Below are 16758 nucleotides of genomic sequence, written 5' to 3' on the forward strand. Positions count from 1 at the left end.
ATGGGTGAAGGGGATTGAGAGGTACAAATTTCTAGTTACAAAACAAGTAAGCCATGGGGGCGTAAATTACAGCACAGGGAATATAGTCAATAATATTGTATTTGTATTAATTTGTATGGTGACAGATGGTAACTAGACTTATTGTGGTGAGCAGTTCACAAAATATACAAATGTCAAATCACTATGTTGTACATATGAAACTAATATAATATTGTATGTTAACTGTATTTAAATTTAACAAAAAGTCTATTCTAGAAAATAGAGATATGAGGTCTCCTCATGTGAAGAAATTACTAGCTAACTGCATGCAGCCTCCAGAAACTCACTGGATAACTAGTAAGACAACCTCTGCTCATTTCTTTATTCCCATTTATTCAAGTTGAAGCCTTCATTGTTGATACAAACTGACAGACATTAAGGAAACTATGAGAGCTCCCATTTTCTTCACACAACTTTTATTCTTTGATCTAGTTTGTTAAGATGAGTGCATGGAAAATTTCTTTTCAACCACAAATTTGTTTTTTGTTTTTTGTTTTGTTTTGTTTTGTTTTACCACATGTCTGTGGATTTCACATTGTTTTATACAAAATGCCCATCCCTTCTGTGTAAGTGCTTTGTCGTATTTTATTTTTCAAGCCTTTAAACTGTGTGCTAATGGTTACTTACATCCTGTGGTTAATCTTTTAAAAAGAAGTTTAAAAAGTCTGACTTAAAGTTTTTTTATTCATTATATATTTAAAAAATTAAAATTTATGAAATTCAATTTTTAAAAATCTTTAAAAGTTCACAATGTACTGAATCTTAATTAGTTGACTGTTAACAGTATAACAATATATTAAATATGCTAAGTCTAAGTAAACAACATGAGTACACATAAAAGTCATCTGGTGAATAGGAATACATGAAGGAAACAGAGTTCTATATTAATATTTCTTACCTCTATAATAAGAAGAAATATCTTGTTCTATGAGCAGCTGCCATACTTTCAGACATGTTTCTGACTTTTAGATAATTAACAAATCCTCTGAAGAAAAGAAGCAGGCCTGAAATGGTTAAAGTAATACAGATCCATTATGTTCTTATACGGAGAAGGCATCAATTTAAAACAGACAATTATAAACAAGATCCTCTTGGCTTAAGGAATTTAATCTGTAAAATTCTACTCATTCCATAAAATATTTTACACTATAACGATAATAACCATCATGAAAAAATATAAAGAAGTTTACTGCCTCCCCAAATTCTTTCAATTTAAGTCCAGATGTATCTAAATTAAAGCAAATCCAGCCATGAAAATCCAGAATTACACAAAAATATATTTATTCCATGATTTCTTTAAATAACAAAGTTACCTAATGCATTTAAGCTGATTCAACTCAGAGAAATCCCATTTTTATATGAAACTTTTCAATTAATACAACTACTAAGCAAACTAAGACATATTTACTGATAGAAAGTATTCAAGAAAGAATATATTCAAGTAATTTGCTAACAATCGTGGGATAAAACCAATAAGCCTCTCTAATAATATCAAGTGCCTGTCATCTGTGAAATCTGTATTTGAAGATATATGTTATGTAAATAATTTTTAGTTCTTATTTTCAAGTATTAACAAAAGACTAATTTATAATACAAATTTAGATAAGAAGAATCAGGAAAGAACTGGGAAGCAACCACTCTACTGATTTATTAAATGATTTGGGATAGATCTTATATCTATCAGTATTCTCTTTAACAGGATTTTTAAATAACAACCATTTACATAACTGGAATCCTTAGTAATTAATAAAACAATGCCTGTGAAATGCTTCAAAGTTTCAGATGAAAAATATTAGCTAAATATAAAAAGCATTAGCATTATTAGTAAATTCTTTGATGTACTTATTCAACATAGAATTCTAAGGGAAACATTTATTAACTTCAGTAAATGTTTAACTAGGTAATGGGCGGGGGCAAAACAAAAACAGAAGATATACACGCATGTAACTTTCCTCATCGAGAGGAGGAGTCTGTCGATTTAAAATGCAAAGTCCCAAACTAAATTTGTACCCCGACTCCAAGACAGTAACCAAAGCACTAAAAAAAGCATGGTAATAATAAAGAGAAAAGATAGGAAGATATACAAATAATGACTAAAGCAAGTGGTATAAATTTCAGCTAAATCTGAGCCCATCTGCTTCCCATATCCTAACTCCTTCCATTTGTGACTCCCACTCTGAATTCCACCCTCATGTCCTTCCAGATGCTGTTCAAAGATAATGGTATTGTGATCCAAATGTAGAAGTATTATTGAAAAATGTAAACCAAAATTATTTGTGAAATTCCTACTTTTGTCTATGAAAACTACTGTTTCTAAGACTATTTGGTCCTGCTCAGGCATTTTCTAAAATAAACCAGTTCATATCTAGAAACCAATCATTCAGCAGCTATTGTTTCTCAGTGTTCTACAATGTACTCAACATTCTTCTGAGTATATGTGAGAGCAATATTTTTATAATGGATTAAGTTTTCACAACTCCCTAAATGCTAGATTGTGGTTCTGATGTGAAAATGGGGGGTGGTCCTCTGCATTTCACTGGGCCCTATAGTTGTCTTCCTAACATCCAATCCTTAATAATATATTTAGAAGCAAATACACTCATTTAATATGCTTAAATACCTAAAAGACTTCATATATTTTTTCACTTTTAAGTAAGAAACTCAGTAACAAGCACAGAATTCAGGCAGTCAGAACACAATTAATAATACAAATAATTGCCTAAACCCTTGTAAGAGTCTGGCTCCCTAACAAAATCACAACACTAGAATAATTTCACTATAATTGTTAAGAGTAAGAATACAAGATCTTTAGTGACCTTAACTGACCACTAAGAATTTGTTTCCCTAAAGATCCTAAAGATCCAATACCAGGACTGAACAAAAACTCAATGAGAACACTGCCACCTACTGAAATGCTATTATTTTCTGGTACAATTATGTTACTACAGAAATGTGGGCTTTTAAACCTAAGTAGAGAGGATATTCTTCATGTCACTAAATAAATCTGAAATGCGGATTAAAGGCATTATGTGATTTTGAGATTAACTTACCATACATCTAGAGTGAATATCACCAGGGAACAAAAATTGGAAATCCATAAAATTCATCAATATTAATAAAAAGACATGCCTTGTAAAAAGAAAACTCAACAGAAGTACTGTGATCATTGGGCATGAAGCCTTCTTATGCCTGGCTGATTAATGATTAATGCAGGGTACATTTCAAAAGTATAAAGAGTGTTTCAATGTTCCAAAAATAAGAAAATGCATAGAACATCCAACCATCCTACTCTCAACATATCCTAGGATCGTTAAAAGAAATTATGCATGTATATTTTCCAAAATAAATGCTAAAGACAATTTTTTCTAATCATTTAGGATTTTCAAGTTTTGCGATATTCAATTATCATCCAACCACTGATTTTTTTAAACTGACAGGCTCTGGATTTTCAATCAGAAATCTCAAGTGCAATGTATAATTAATTATCCAAATAGCTGAGATGATATTAAGTATTTGGATATGAGAATTTTACAGTAGAAAAATTATTTCCACCTAAGTTTCAACACAATGTATTTACATCTTACAATTTGGGGAAATATCAAAGTTAAACTAAATGCAAATTAAAAACTGAAATGCATTAGAAATAAACTTACCAAGTACAAGAAATATCCACCAAAGCCAATACTGTCCATTGAAATATCCAGTAAAATAATCAGAAAACTATGGAGTGAACAAAAATATATTAACCCTATTTATGTACCTAAATTTGAAAATCATAGATTAGCCTCAGTTTCAGAACAATTTACCTCAAATCATCTCTTGCACTTAAAACAACACAAAGAGAAAAATAAATACTTAATGACATACATAATTATTTGAGGAAACAAACTCTTTAAAATCTTGTATACAATAGCTAACAAACTTATACAAAGTATTTTAGAAACAAAAATCAGTTTCAAAATTCTAAGAAAGAAAGGTAAATTCTATATATCTGAATCCAACTTTCTCATTAAAGAGTTCACATGTCAGTTCTTTTTTCATAATCTCTCAGAGCCACAACTACCATCCCAAACACACTACAGCAACCCGCTGCTTTAGATATTAACACCAAAAGCCACATTAGTTTAATCTTATCAGATGGGGATGTTCAGCTGACCTCTAAAAAGAAGAGCTTTTGACCTTCTGTACACCCCCTACTGTTAATCACTGCCAAGAATACTAGGCACATAAAGACCCCCAACTCATTAGAGTCTTTTTATTTTCAAACTAGATGCTCCAGTATTCAGTTCCCAATAGTGAGCTGAGAACAGCTAAATGAACCTTGAAGTGGCGTTTCAACAGTTCCTATTAGTGACCATGGTAGACAGTTTTATATTCCCTGTGAAATGAGTGTATGAACAGGCAGATGGAAGGCAGAGTCTGATGATACTGAACCCAGGTATCTTTTCCTTGCTTAACCTCTGGATGTCATGATTTATTATTTAAAAAAAATTTTTTTAAGTCAATCTAATTTTCTTCAGTACTTCAGATAATTCTTCCCTATTATCCTTTAGCACCTAAACAATTTTCCAAAGTTATTTTTTGAAAGTGTTTAATATAACCTAGTCTAAAACTACTAAAAATTAATTTGTTTTATTTACTCTGTTTCCATTCGTTGGCCTCCAAACTGAATCTGATTTAACTAAAAATGATTTTGTCAAACGGAGATTTGCCCTCAAATCTGAAATTAAAAGTATCTCCAACTTTATTTTGGTAATTATTTCCAACTATTCGTTGGTAATTTCCACAAAAGTTTAAAAACCCTATAGGTTTAGGGGACCCTGGGTAGCTCAGTCATTAAGCGTCTGCCTCCGGCTCAGGTCATGATCTCAGGGTCCTGGGATCGAGCCCCACATCGGGCTCCCTGCTCGGCGGGAAGCCTGCTTCTCCCTCTCCCACTCCCCCTGCTTGTGTTCCTTCTCTGGCTGTGTCTCTCTCTGTCAAATAAATAAATAAAAATCTTTAAAAAAAATAAAAAAATAAAGAAAATAAAAATCTTATAGGTTTAGTAATAAAGTACTTATAAATTGTAAATAATCTCACTATTGAGGAAGCATATGTACTAATGATTACCTAAATTTGTTTTTTAAAACTTTTTAAGTATTTCTACAGGAAGTATTTACAATTAATAAACGAACCATAATCTAAATTTTCGGCTGAGGGCTTTAGAAATTTCAAAGTTTAAAATTTTTAAAGTATCATTATAGATGCAGATCCCACACACTCCTACATCTTTAAAATATGTACAAGGGAGAACTAAACAACTGGGGAAATATAGCTGGTAAAGTAGGACTGCACTACACTTTTTAATCAAGTGATTAATAATTAGAAATAAAAGATTTTCATACAGGTTATAGAGTCTTTAAGAATGAAAAGAAATATAACCAAAGCAACACATTTTTAACTTTCTAATTTTTAAATATATTGTAGAATATACTTAAATAAATAATATTACCTGGCAAGAGGCAACCAGAAAAGTAAGAACACCATTCTTCACCAAAAATATTTGCCAAAGCTAGTCTTTATTTACTCCCCAATGAAAAAATATAATCACTTTCACCGTGAAGTCAAACTCACTATGTAAAAAGGATACTCACTATGTAAAAAGGATAAACTAATGAGTTTTTGGATTCATTACTGAGTGAGTAAAAATGTTTTAAAATACCAATAGTCAGAGGGCTGAGCCAAGTTGGGGTTTTTTAATGAGTAAATCAATCATGTTGTTTGGCCAATCACAGGATGCAAAAACCAAATTTTGGAAAATAAATTAACTGACACTAAGAGTTTATCTAATTTTATTTTATTAATATAACACCAGTAGTTTATTGTTTACATCCTGTCTACTTTCAAAAAGAGTAGTTTTTTAAAAAAAATATTGATTTTTAAATAAATAAAAACATCAAAAGCCTTAGAAATAATAATACTAGAATCAGCTAAAGATATTTACATTAAGTCTGAGTAAATGGAAACTCAGAAACAAAAAGAAAAGCTACAGTATGATTTATAAATTACTTATTGTCTAATAAAATAAAACATCAGGCTTTTAGGAGAAAACCTCTCTCAGCACTTCACAGGGCATTTATTGCTTAGAGCATTATAATAAAAGTCCAAGTACAGTGTCACAGAGGCAGGACAGAATTAGGAGAACAGGCACTGAATTGAGACCAAGCTAGATTCTAATCCAACAAACTGTGGGATATCGAGCAAGTTGACTTTTTTTATTCTTAGCTTTTATCATCAATAAAATGTCTGGATTATCATTAGCATCACTGATACAAGCAGGAGTCAAGAATTTGGTGTTTGTAACGAATTATGCTTGCAACACAGTAAGTACTCAATGAAAGGCAGCTATTATTATTTGATAAAAAAGATTTTTAAAAATCTTTTTCTTATATCAATTCTCAATATACACTAAAGGCATAATATTAACCTTAACCATAGTAGCAGTATTTTTTTTTTTAAAGGCACATTTTATGTGGTTTTTTTTAAAGTTTATTTTTTTAAGTAATCTCTACACCCCACGTGAGGCTCAAACTCACGACCCCAAGATCGAGAGTCACATGCTCTTCTGACTGAGCTGGCCAGTGGCCCTCAGTAGTGGTATTTTAAAGGGAAACGAAACAGTTCTGGTGATCAAACTTGATGCAATCCCCAGTATTTGAATTTAAGTTCCCCATCTTATCACATTAGATGGAATTAATTACTAGCTAAACAAACCCCTCTCAACTAGGAGTACTGTAAGAGAATTAGGCCCTAATACCCTAACAGCACAGGTTGCATATAATGGACTGGACTTTTTTTTTTTTTAATGAATCTAGAATACACAAACTTACTAAGTTTAGAAGAGTTGAGAAAACAATCCTCAAATCATTTTCTGTGTTCTGTGACTAAGAAATCCATTTGAATAATAGTAATTAATTCTATTACTAACATAATAATAACCATTGGGCATATCTAGCTTCAACTCTTGTTGAGGTTTTTCTAGTAATAACTTCTGCAAGGGCAGGGATCGTGCTTTATCTTTGTATGCTCCCTAACACCTTAACAGATTTATGATCATGGTGGGAATCCACTTCACATTTTTATTTATTTTTTTTTTAAAGATTTTTTTATTTATTTGAGAGAGAAAACAAGCAGGGGTGGAAGGGTAGAGGGAGGGAGAGGGAGAGAGAGAAAAAGAGAGAGAGAGAGAAGCAGACTCCCCAGTGAGCAGGAAACCCGACGTGGGCTCAATCCCAGGACCCTGGGATCATGACCTGAGCCGAAGGCAGACGCTTAACCGACTGAGCCACCCAGGTGCCCCCACTTCCCGTTTTTAAAAATGAAATTAGAAAAAGAATCTGCCAGGGTGCTGTTCTTACACTGGCTCAGATACTGATCATCTGAAAAGGCGGCAAGTCTTAGGTACTACCCAAGAATCAACTGATTAATAACCAGAACCTTTATCTGGTCTGAACAGAGACAAGGTCTGGTAAGATTACTGACACTCTGGGAAGCAGTAAGTTTAAAAATAATGAAGAAACACATTAAGTCCACAGTTTTAATTTTTTAAATCAATGTGATAATGTAGGTGCATAAGTGAAGTGTCTGAAGCACTTAAGAAAAGCTGACATTTTAGTATGTGATTCTACAGAATATTTTAGGAGGATCTCATTCAATTAGAAATCAATGTTTAAATAAATATGATTTGTAGAAATTATGCATTTTATCAATTGTGTAATAGCACTTAAATATGTGGGTTACTTTTAAGAAAACTTACCAAAACAATAAATAAAACCACTTTTTTTTTTTTTTTTAAGTGATAGTGTTGTGTAGTGATCTCTGTGGTGTGGGGCCCAGTGTGGAGCCCTATGCGGGGCTTGAACTCATGACCCTGAGGATCAAGACTTGAGCTGAGATCAAAAGATGGATGCTTAACCTACTGAGCCACCCAGGTGCCCCAAAACCACTCTTGATCATTCTCCTAGGCCTTATCCTAAAGAAACTAGGGACAAAGCTTTGTAGAAAGGAGCCAAAAGGAGCCTTCAATAGGCAAAGGTAAAGAGCTGGGGGAAGAATATGCTAACAATATTACTGCTGATGGAATGGTTACAGAAAATTATTTTGGGACAAGCTGCTGAGATGGGAAAAAGAAAAGGACTTAGGATTATCTCCCTTCACACCATCTTGTAAGTGATAAGAAGTAGACAGAGGGTAAATTCCAGAAACAACAGGGAAATAAGAAAGGTGGAGAAGGAACATAAGGGAAAAAAAGGTGAGTTCTGATAGCCACCTCAGAGGCCTTAGTTAACTTTTGAGCTCTTAATGTTACTAAAAGAAAGAGTGAGAGGATAATTAAGTCCTTGAGAATTTTACTAACCAACAGAAAACGCTCTGTTTTAATGGGTGGTAGGCACGCGTGCGCCGTATCACAACAGTCGCAGCCTGGTTTACTGAGCACATGCATTTGTACAGCAACTGGACAAGTGCTTGAACTGAACGACCTCTAGACCTCACAGAAATCCTGAAAGGCAGGATTACCAGCTTATTATGAAGACATGCTCACAACAATTTAAAACGTGAAGTTAAAACACTGATATAAATAAGATTCAAACTCAAATTTTTGACTTCAAAGCTCTTTCCATGTAGTAACAAGCTCTCATGTAATAAAGTTACAAAATGTTCACACCACAGAGATCACTACAATAATAAGTCTAAAAAGGTTAAGAATAAGTCTCAAAATAATTGATTCATGTATGTAAAATGAACATTTATGAACCACACAAGAAATTTCATGTATTTTAATGAAATAGAAGTGACAGAGGCTATTAAAACACTCACCCTAACAATAAGAATCCATTTGATCAATGAAAGTCCAAATCCACAGATGGCACCGTATCTTCCAGCTATGGTATTGGTGATACAGAAGGATAAACAAAATCCAAGCCAGTTGAAAATAAATGCCACTAAAAGCAAGAGAAATAGTCCTTTTAAAGACCACACTTTGGAAACAAATTAACAGAGACATAATATTAACAATACTTCATTGCAACATGGAAAAAACAATTCCCTTTCTTTTGACTGTACCAATTAAGTCTTGTTTATAGACTACAGTTTACCTTTTGCAAATATATTAGTTATTAACTACACATTAACAAACAAGTAAGCTTGGTTTCTTGTCAATTTGATCAAAAAGGATCAATTCCTTAAAACTTACCACCAATAGGTGAAACTGCATTTTTAAACCACCTAAAAAACCAAGTCACAAGGTAACTCCCATGTGATCCCACCCAAGAATTCCAACCTAAGCAATCAACCAACCAAACTGGATTTTTTTAAAAGCAATATTAAAGAGGAGCCAAATAAATTATAAAATACTTCCAGAGAAGGTAGTGTTCATTGCCTCTTCGTCCTACCTACTGAAACCTGCTTTTCCCCCTTTTCAGGATCCCACCCACCTAACAGAGCATTTTAGGGAAGGCTGGACCCCATACTTAACCCCAAAAGGTGGGTCCTGAGTAGTCTGGGAAAATCACAGGAGGCCAAAACTCCCTGCCATTTTTTTTTTTAAATAGGACTTCTGAACAGCATTCTTTGGTTCTTAAAAATACATCAAGGAGATAGAGGATGGAATATAGGTTAAATAACAGTGGCTCTAGGTTGATCATTGTTGAAACTGAGTGATAAATACACAGAGGTTATTTATGCTCTTGCCTAGTTTGAGAATTTCTACAATGTTTTAAAAAAAAAAAACAAACAAAAACTCCTTATCCAGTGGATGACTAGTTTGGATATAACATCTGGAACTGCTGCTGGGATTCTGCTATCAGCCTGAGGATTAAAGCGTAACTCCACAAGGGCTAGGGAGTGAAGAAAATCAAAGAAAAGCAGAGCCTTAGAACTGGTACTTGCTGTGGCTGGGGTCTGCTTGCCCATCTGCTTGCCTATGGATTTTCTGGTTTGTGAGATAATCTCCTATTTAAAACAGCCGAGTAAGGGTTTTCTATTACTTGTAGCAGAAACCATTCTAACACAGGTCCTTGAGATATAATCAGAGTGCCCTATCTATGTCCAAGATATTAACATTATCAAAATAATAATAGTAAAGATAATAAAACTGAAGATCAATTTGAGCAGAACTTTGGTCCTGTTCAGTGCCCATCCTCTTACCCTCAATATCTCTAACCAACCCTCAGGGAAAACAAAGTAAATTACCTAGAGAAATGCTGATTTTTCAGAATTCTGAAGACAGAGGAAACATTTTAGGATAAGTTTAAATGAAATAGCTACTTCTTCAAAGCAATTCCCCTACTCCTATAATTTCTTCCTTCCTAATGCCTTCTGGGCACAGCTTTCTTGATCATTTATGGTAAGCTATGTTATATGGTACAATAGTCAGGAGAATTAATTTTGAAATAAGAGACGTGTTTGAGTCACAGTGTGACATGTATCACTCACTAGACTCACTGCTGACTTCTGTGAGCCACAATTCTCTGATCTGCAGGACCTATTTCACAAGTCTGATAAGGGGATTAAGCGAGATAATGAATTTAAAGAGCTTAGCACAGTACAGAACCTGGCACATGGTGACCACTAAGAAATGTTAACCATTATTACTACCCAGAAAAAATGATATTTTTAGAGTAGCTTGTATCTTTTCCGCAAAAAAGAAAAAATTCAGGAGACACTACTGGAAATAAAATTTGCTCACACTCCACATTTTCTTTTTTGTAAACCTAGATACTGATCAGTATTTGGCTATCCTCTACATCTGTGCTATCTAATGCCACCAGCCACACTGCTTTTTCTACTTGCTCCAGGAACCCACCCTACTCTACAAAGGATGCTATTTAAATTTCAATTAATTAAAAGTAAATGAAATTTCAAATTTAGTCCCTCAGTCGCACTAGCCACATTTCAAGTGTTCAATGGTCACATTTAGCTTGTAGCTATCATATTGGACAGCGGAGAGAGAGAATCATTTCCATGGTCAGAGAATATACTATTAGATATAGCTGCTCTACATCTAATTGGTTAATATATGTGTTATCTGTGGAGAAAAACATGCAACAGCTGATCAAAAGATAATCTGATATCTCTTTAAAATACATAATGTGCATTAATGAACAGCAGTAGAGACTCCCAAACCGGTGTCCCATATATATGCTAGTGACAGGCTGAGTGAGCTCCTCTCTTCCTCCTCAGCAGGCAGGTGAGATCTGGGCAGAGCACAGACGTCCACCAGCCCTGAGCACCTTATTCCTGGATCCCAGCGTGCTATAAACATTCTATCATTTTGTAAGCATGTCATGCTGTTAAAACACAGGAAGCACTGATGGAGAAAATACAAAACAGCAAAATATTCCAAAAGTGCATTTTTACCTTTGAGTGTGTGTATGTTTAGTTTTGGGGAAAATTAATTCAAACACTGTTTTCCTCGAAACAGATTTACCAATATCTACTATACATATAATTGTACTCACATCAGAAATAAGATACAAAAGAACAAAAAAGTACCTACCGAGTCATTGTGTTTTCTTTTTGCTCTCTGCCAGCAGTATGGATTCCTAGAAGCTGTGCTCATGTAACATAATGTGTTATGGACTGAACTGTGTCTCCTCAAAATTCACAGCTGAAGCTCTAACCAGTGTGACTGTATTTAGAGACAGGGCCTTTAAGAAGATAATTAAGGTTATAAAGGTAGAACCCTAATCCACTAGGATTGGTGTCCTTATAGGAGGAGAAGAGACACCAGAGCGCTCTCTCTCCACCCACATGTAGGAAAGAGACCATGGGAGGAAATGGCAAGAAGACAGCTGTCCATAAGCCAGGAAGAGAATCCTCACCAAAACCCGAATTTTCCAGCACTTTGATCTTGGACTTCTAGACAGTCTCCAGAACTGTGAGAAAATAAATTTCCACTATTTAAGCCATCCAGTTGATGGTATTTGTCATGGCAGCTCTAAGAGACTAATACGTAACTTTATCCTTCTGTAACTGGGTTAAACACTGGGAAAACAGTGAAGTTGGTGACTACTCAAGCATAGATACACTTTTTAGGCCCCTTGGCCTATAAGATAGCAAATAAAGCTGAACAGGTCCTTAAAATACAGAAAAGGCAGAAGCATTCAATTCTAAATCCTCTATGACATGCCTGAGTTGGCAAAAGAGAATTTAATAAATATATGCTAAACCTTAAGTGTATAAAATCCATAAAATTAGGAACAATATATAGTAGAGGCAGGCAAACATATACATGCCTCTAGAAAAAAAGACAAGAACACCTTTCTTTTAACTCTACTTCACTCATGCCATGTTTCCCTGGAAACCTAAGACAAATTAGGAAGCTTAAAAGGTGTAGGGCACCTATTCCCCACACAGCAAGGCCCAACATGGAATCCAAAGAAGCAAAAGTCTTATATAGCCTATATTCCTTAGAAAAAGTAAGATTTGGGGTAGCAAGCAGCAGGAAGCAGGGCAATTAACTCAGAAAAGTTGATAAAAAGAATGCTTACTGTTGCTCCAATTACACTTTCCACATTCACCTTCCCAGTGCTTCTTTGTAAGAAAATGAGTCAGACAGGTTAACGACATTTGAAAGAAGGCTACCAATCACTTTAAACCACGTAAAAGGTGAATGCTCAGGTAAGGATGGGGAAGGAGAACATTACTACTACCTTCACCTAACAGCACTTTATAATTTATGACATTTCACATATTTTAATTTAATTGATCCTCACATTAGTTTTTTAAGAAGGGCAAGGTCAGAATTAATTCCATTTACAGAAGGACAAATTGAGACTTAAAACAGTGAAGTGCCACATAAACTCACAAAGCAAGAGGTATAGGTAAGACAGGAGCACCCAGGTCTTTCACCTCTCCAGTGATCTTTTTATTATACCACCAATCTACATAAAGAGGGTAGCAGGATAACCTAGAAAGCAGTATTGTACACTACAGTTTATCCTTTAACTAATAATACTTTACTTTTGAATTTCCAAAAGCCACAAGATATTTATTAATTACAAAGGGGAAAACTTTATAGTGAAGAAAGCTGGCAGACACCATCTTAACCTGATGAGAGCTGGCATCACCAGCAATAAGACATAACTAGGTCACTGCCTCCTGATATGATGCACTGAGAAGGGCACATCATTCCTATGGTATTCTTACAAAAAAAAAAAAAAAAGAAGAAGAAGAAGAAGGGGAAGAGGAAAGAAGAAATGCATAACCTGAATCTAATCATGAGGAAATATTAGGTAAATCCAAATTGAGAGACATTCTACAAAACCAGTCCATATGTAATGTACGGTGATTAACGTAACAATAAAAAATTAAAAAAAAAAAAACAGTCCATATCCTTCAAAAGAATCAAAGTCATAAGAAACAAAGACTAACAAACTGTTCTTCAATTAAGAACAGACTAAAGCAAAATAGCAATGAAATACAATATATAATCCTGGACTATAAAAGGGACACCAATGGGGGGGTGCCTGGGTGGCTCAGTCATTAAGTGTCTGCCTTCGGCTCAGGTCATGATCCCGGGGTCCTGGGATCAAGCCCCACATCAGGCTCCCTGCTCCGTGGGAAGCCTGTTTCTCCCTCTCCCACTCCCCCTGCTTGTGTTCCCTCTCTTGCTGTGTCTCTGTCAAATGAATAAATAAAATCTTAAAAAAAAAAAAAAAAAAAAAGAACACCAATGGGACAACTGGTAAAATTTGAATAAGGTCTGTAAACTAGTTAGTACTATTTCATAATGTTAATTTCCTAATGTTGATCATTGCACTGATGTTACATAAAATGTTAATACTTGAGAAAGCCAGACGAAAGTTACATGACAATTGTATTATTTTTGCAAATTTTTCCTAAGTTTTAAATTTAAAGATGAAAAGTATAAAAAGGGGGCGCCTGGGTGGCTCAGTTGGTTAAGCGACTGCCTTCGGCTCAGGTCATGATCCTGGAGTCCCAGGATCGAGTCCCGCATCAGGCTCCCTGCTCAGCAGGGAGTCTGCTTCTCCCTCTGACCCTAACCCCTCTCATGTGCTCTCTCTCATTCTCTCTCTCTCAAATAAATAAATAAAATCTTAAAAAAAAAAAAGTTTAAAAAGTTTTAAATTTTTAAAAATCTGATACTTGTTTTAAAAATAAATGAAAATCATAAATGAATATACATATAATACTAACAATGAGCACTTATTTCTTCAATCACAGAAAAATTCTTAATACATACCAATGCACTAGGTTTCAAAGACATCAAGTTCCTAGACAAGGAATCAATTTCACTAAACTTAATTCTGAAATGCATACAGGTAAATTTCTCTCTTATTCTCAAGCAATTCTCCTCATTTAAACAATTAGCCATTAAGAAAGACATGATGCTAACAATTTATTAGTTTTAAGACATTTCAGCTAAATTATAAGCAATGAGATGACCAAAACAAATTTTTTCTTGTAAACAAAATAAGTTTAATGCTTCACAAATACTATATGAGTTTCTTAAGGTATAGTTACAATTCTTTTTTTTTTTTTAAGATTTTTATTTATTTGAGAGAGAGAGAGAGACTGTGTGCACAAGCGGGGGGGAAGGAAGGAGGGAGAGGAAGAGGTAGACTCCCCGCTGAGCAGGGAGCCTGATGCGGGGCTCAATCCTAGGACCTTGGGATCATGAGCTGAGCCAAAGGCAGACGCTTAACTGAGCCACCCAGGTGCCCTACAGTTACAATTCTTAAGTGTTCCCTTTCTGGATTCACTTACCATCTACAACATCACCTAAAAGCTATATAATTATAAACCCAGCTCTACCTGGACAGAACATGTCATCAATGTATTGTTTTTCAGTATGTGTGATGCCTAGACAATCTCTTTAAGAGTTTTAACTTTTATGACTTGTCCATGGTAGGTGCTCAAAACTGCTTATTAGTGAATACAGATGCTCAATATCATCAATCCTTGGGGAAATGCAAATTGAACCACAATGAGATACTACCACACATCTATTAGAACAGCTGTAATTTTAAAAATTGTCAGTACCACATGCTAGTGAGGACCAGAGCAACAGAAACTCACTCACCGCTGGTGGGAATGCACAGTGGTACAGCCACTCTGGTAACACAGTTTGGCAATTTCTTACAATCCAGAATTCACATTTCGAAACAATATTCTAATTCCTTTTAAAATTACGATTTAATATGTCTTTAAATGTGTTTCCCTCAAGTCTAAAATGGGAATAATGGGGGCTCCTGTGAGCTCAGTTAAACGTCCAACTTGGGATTTCGGCTCAGGTCATCTTAGGGATTGTGGGATCGAGCCCCACGTCGAGCTCTGTGCTCAGCAGGGAGTCTGCTTGAGATTCTCTCTGTCCCTCTCCCTCTGCCCCCTCCCCCCCCACTTATGCTCTCTCTCTCTCAAATAAATCCATACATCTTTAAAAAAATAAAAATAAAGTCAAATGGGAATAATACAGGTGATTAATTTTTACTATAGTATGCATATTCTTCAATTCTGAAGATTCACACATGGTACAAAATTTCTAAACAGAGTCTATTACATTTTTAAGCATTATAGTTCAAGGTCATTTCCGCAGACTATCAATTACCCAGTGGACTAAATCTTAATTTCTAGCTTTTAACAAATAATTGACTTCCATTCCACTCTCTTAAAAACTCTTAAAAATAAGATCAGATACAAGTACGTATGAGGCATTCTGCTCTGACACTTCAAGGGATTATGAGAAGCAAAAATTATCAAGGATACATATCTTTCTTTCTTTACATTTTCTGAACATGAACATGCAATTATTTTACCAAATTTATGTGTAAACTTGTTTAGGATTACATGCGGTAAGAGATGGAAATGTGGATGCTATAAGAGAGAAGGGAAGAATTAAACCATCAAAAAGTTCTAATTTGAAATATTGATATTCACTGTAGTTTTATTCACACAATTTATATTACCTGAAATGTTTAAGTTATAAACCATGTTAAAGAAAATCTGTTTCTGATAAGAGGTGTTAGTAAGGATGTGGAGAAAAAGGAACCCTCTTGCACTGTCGGTGGGAATGCAAACCGGTGCAGTCACTGTGGAAAACAGTACGGAGCTTCCTCAGAAAGTTAAAAATAGAACTATCCTATGACCCAGTAATCACACTACTGGGTATTTACCCGAAAAATAAGAAAACACTAGTTCAAAAGGATATATGCACCCCTATGTTTACTGCAGCATTATTTACAATAGCCAAATTATGAAACAGCCCCTAGTGTCCATCGATAGATGAGTGGCTAAAGATGTATACACACACACACACACTCACACACACACACAAAGCAATATTATTCAGTCATAAAAAAGAATGATATCTTGCCATCTGCAACAACATGGATGGAGCTAGAGAACATAATGCTAGGTGAAATAAGTCAGAGAAAGACAAATACACTGTGGAATTTAAGAAATAAAACAAGTAAAAAAAGGGGGGGGTGCGGACAGAGAGATAAACCAAGAAACAGACTATAGAGAACAAACTGATGGTTACCAGAGGGGAGGTGGTGGGGGGAGGAGGGGTGAAATAGGTGAAGGGGATTAAGAGTACACTTATGATGAGCACTGAGCAATGTACAGAACTGCTGAGTCACTATACTATATTGTACACCACAAACTAATATAACACCATATATTAACTATACTGAAATTAAATTTAAAAACTTA

General features: G+C 34.7%; 1 protein-coding gene and 1 long non-coding RNA gene across 4 annotated transcripts in view; one reads left to right on the plus strand and one right to left on the minus strand.

The window, feature by feature from the left end:
* LOC144381563 (uncharacterized) overlaps positions 1-16758 on the plus strand; it is a 625721-nt gene that overhangs the window by 259960 nt on the left and 349003 nt on the right. The gene's annotated exons all lie outside the window — the stretch shown is intronic.
* NDFIP2 (Nedd4 family interacting protein 2) overlaps positions 1-16758 on the minus strand; it is a 67603-nt gene that overhangs the window by 3019 nt on the left and 47826 nt on the right. The window contains exons 5-7 of the mRNA XM_078070202.1: positions 8899-9023; positions 3693-3759; positions 938-1043 (exon numbers count right to left, since the gene is read on the minus strand). Of these exons, the coding sequence (XP_077926328.1) occupies positions 940-1043; positions 3693-3759; positions 8899-9023 (296 nt within the window). The 3' untranslated portion in view covers positions 938-939. The remainder of the gene's footprint in view (positions 1-937; positions 1044-3692; positions 3760-8898; positions 9024-16758) is intronic.

The sequence above is a fragment of the Halichoerus grypus genome, chromosome 4 (assembly GCF_964656455.1).
Source record: "Halichoerus grypus chromosome 4, mHalGry1.hap1.1, whole genome shotgun sequence".
NCBI lineage: Eukaryota > Metazoa > Chordata > Mammalia > Carnivora > Phocidae > Halichoerus > Halichoerus grypus.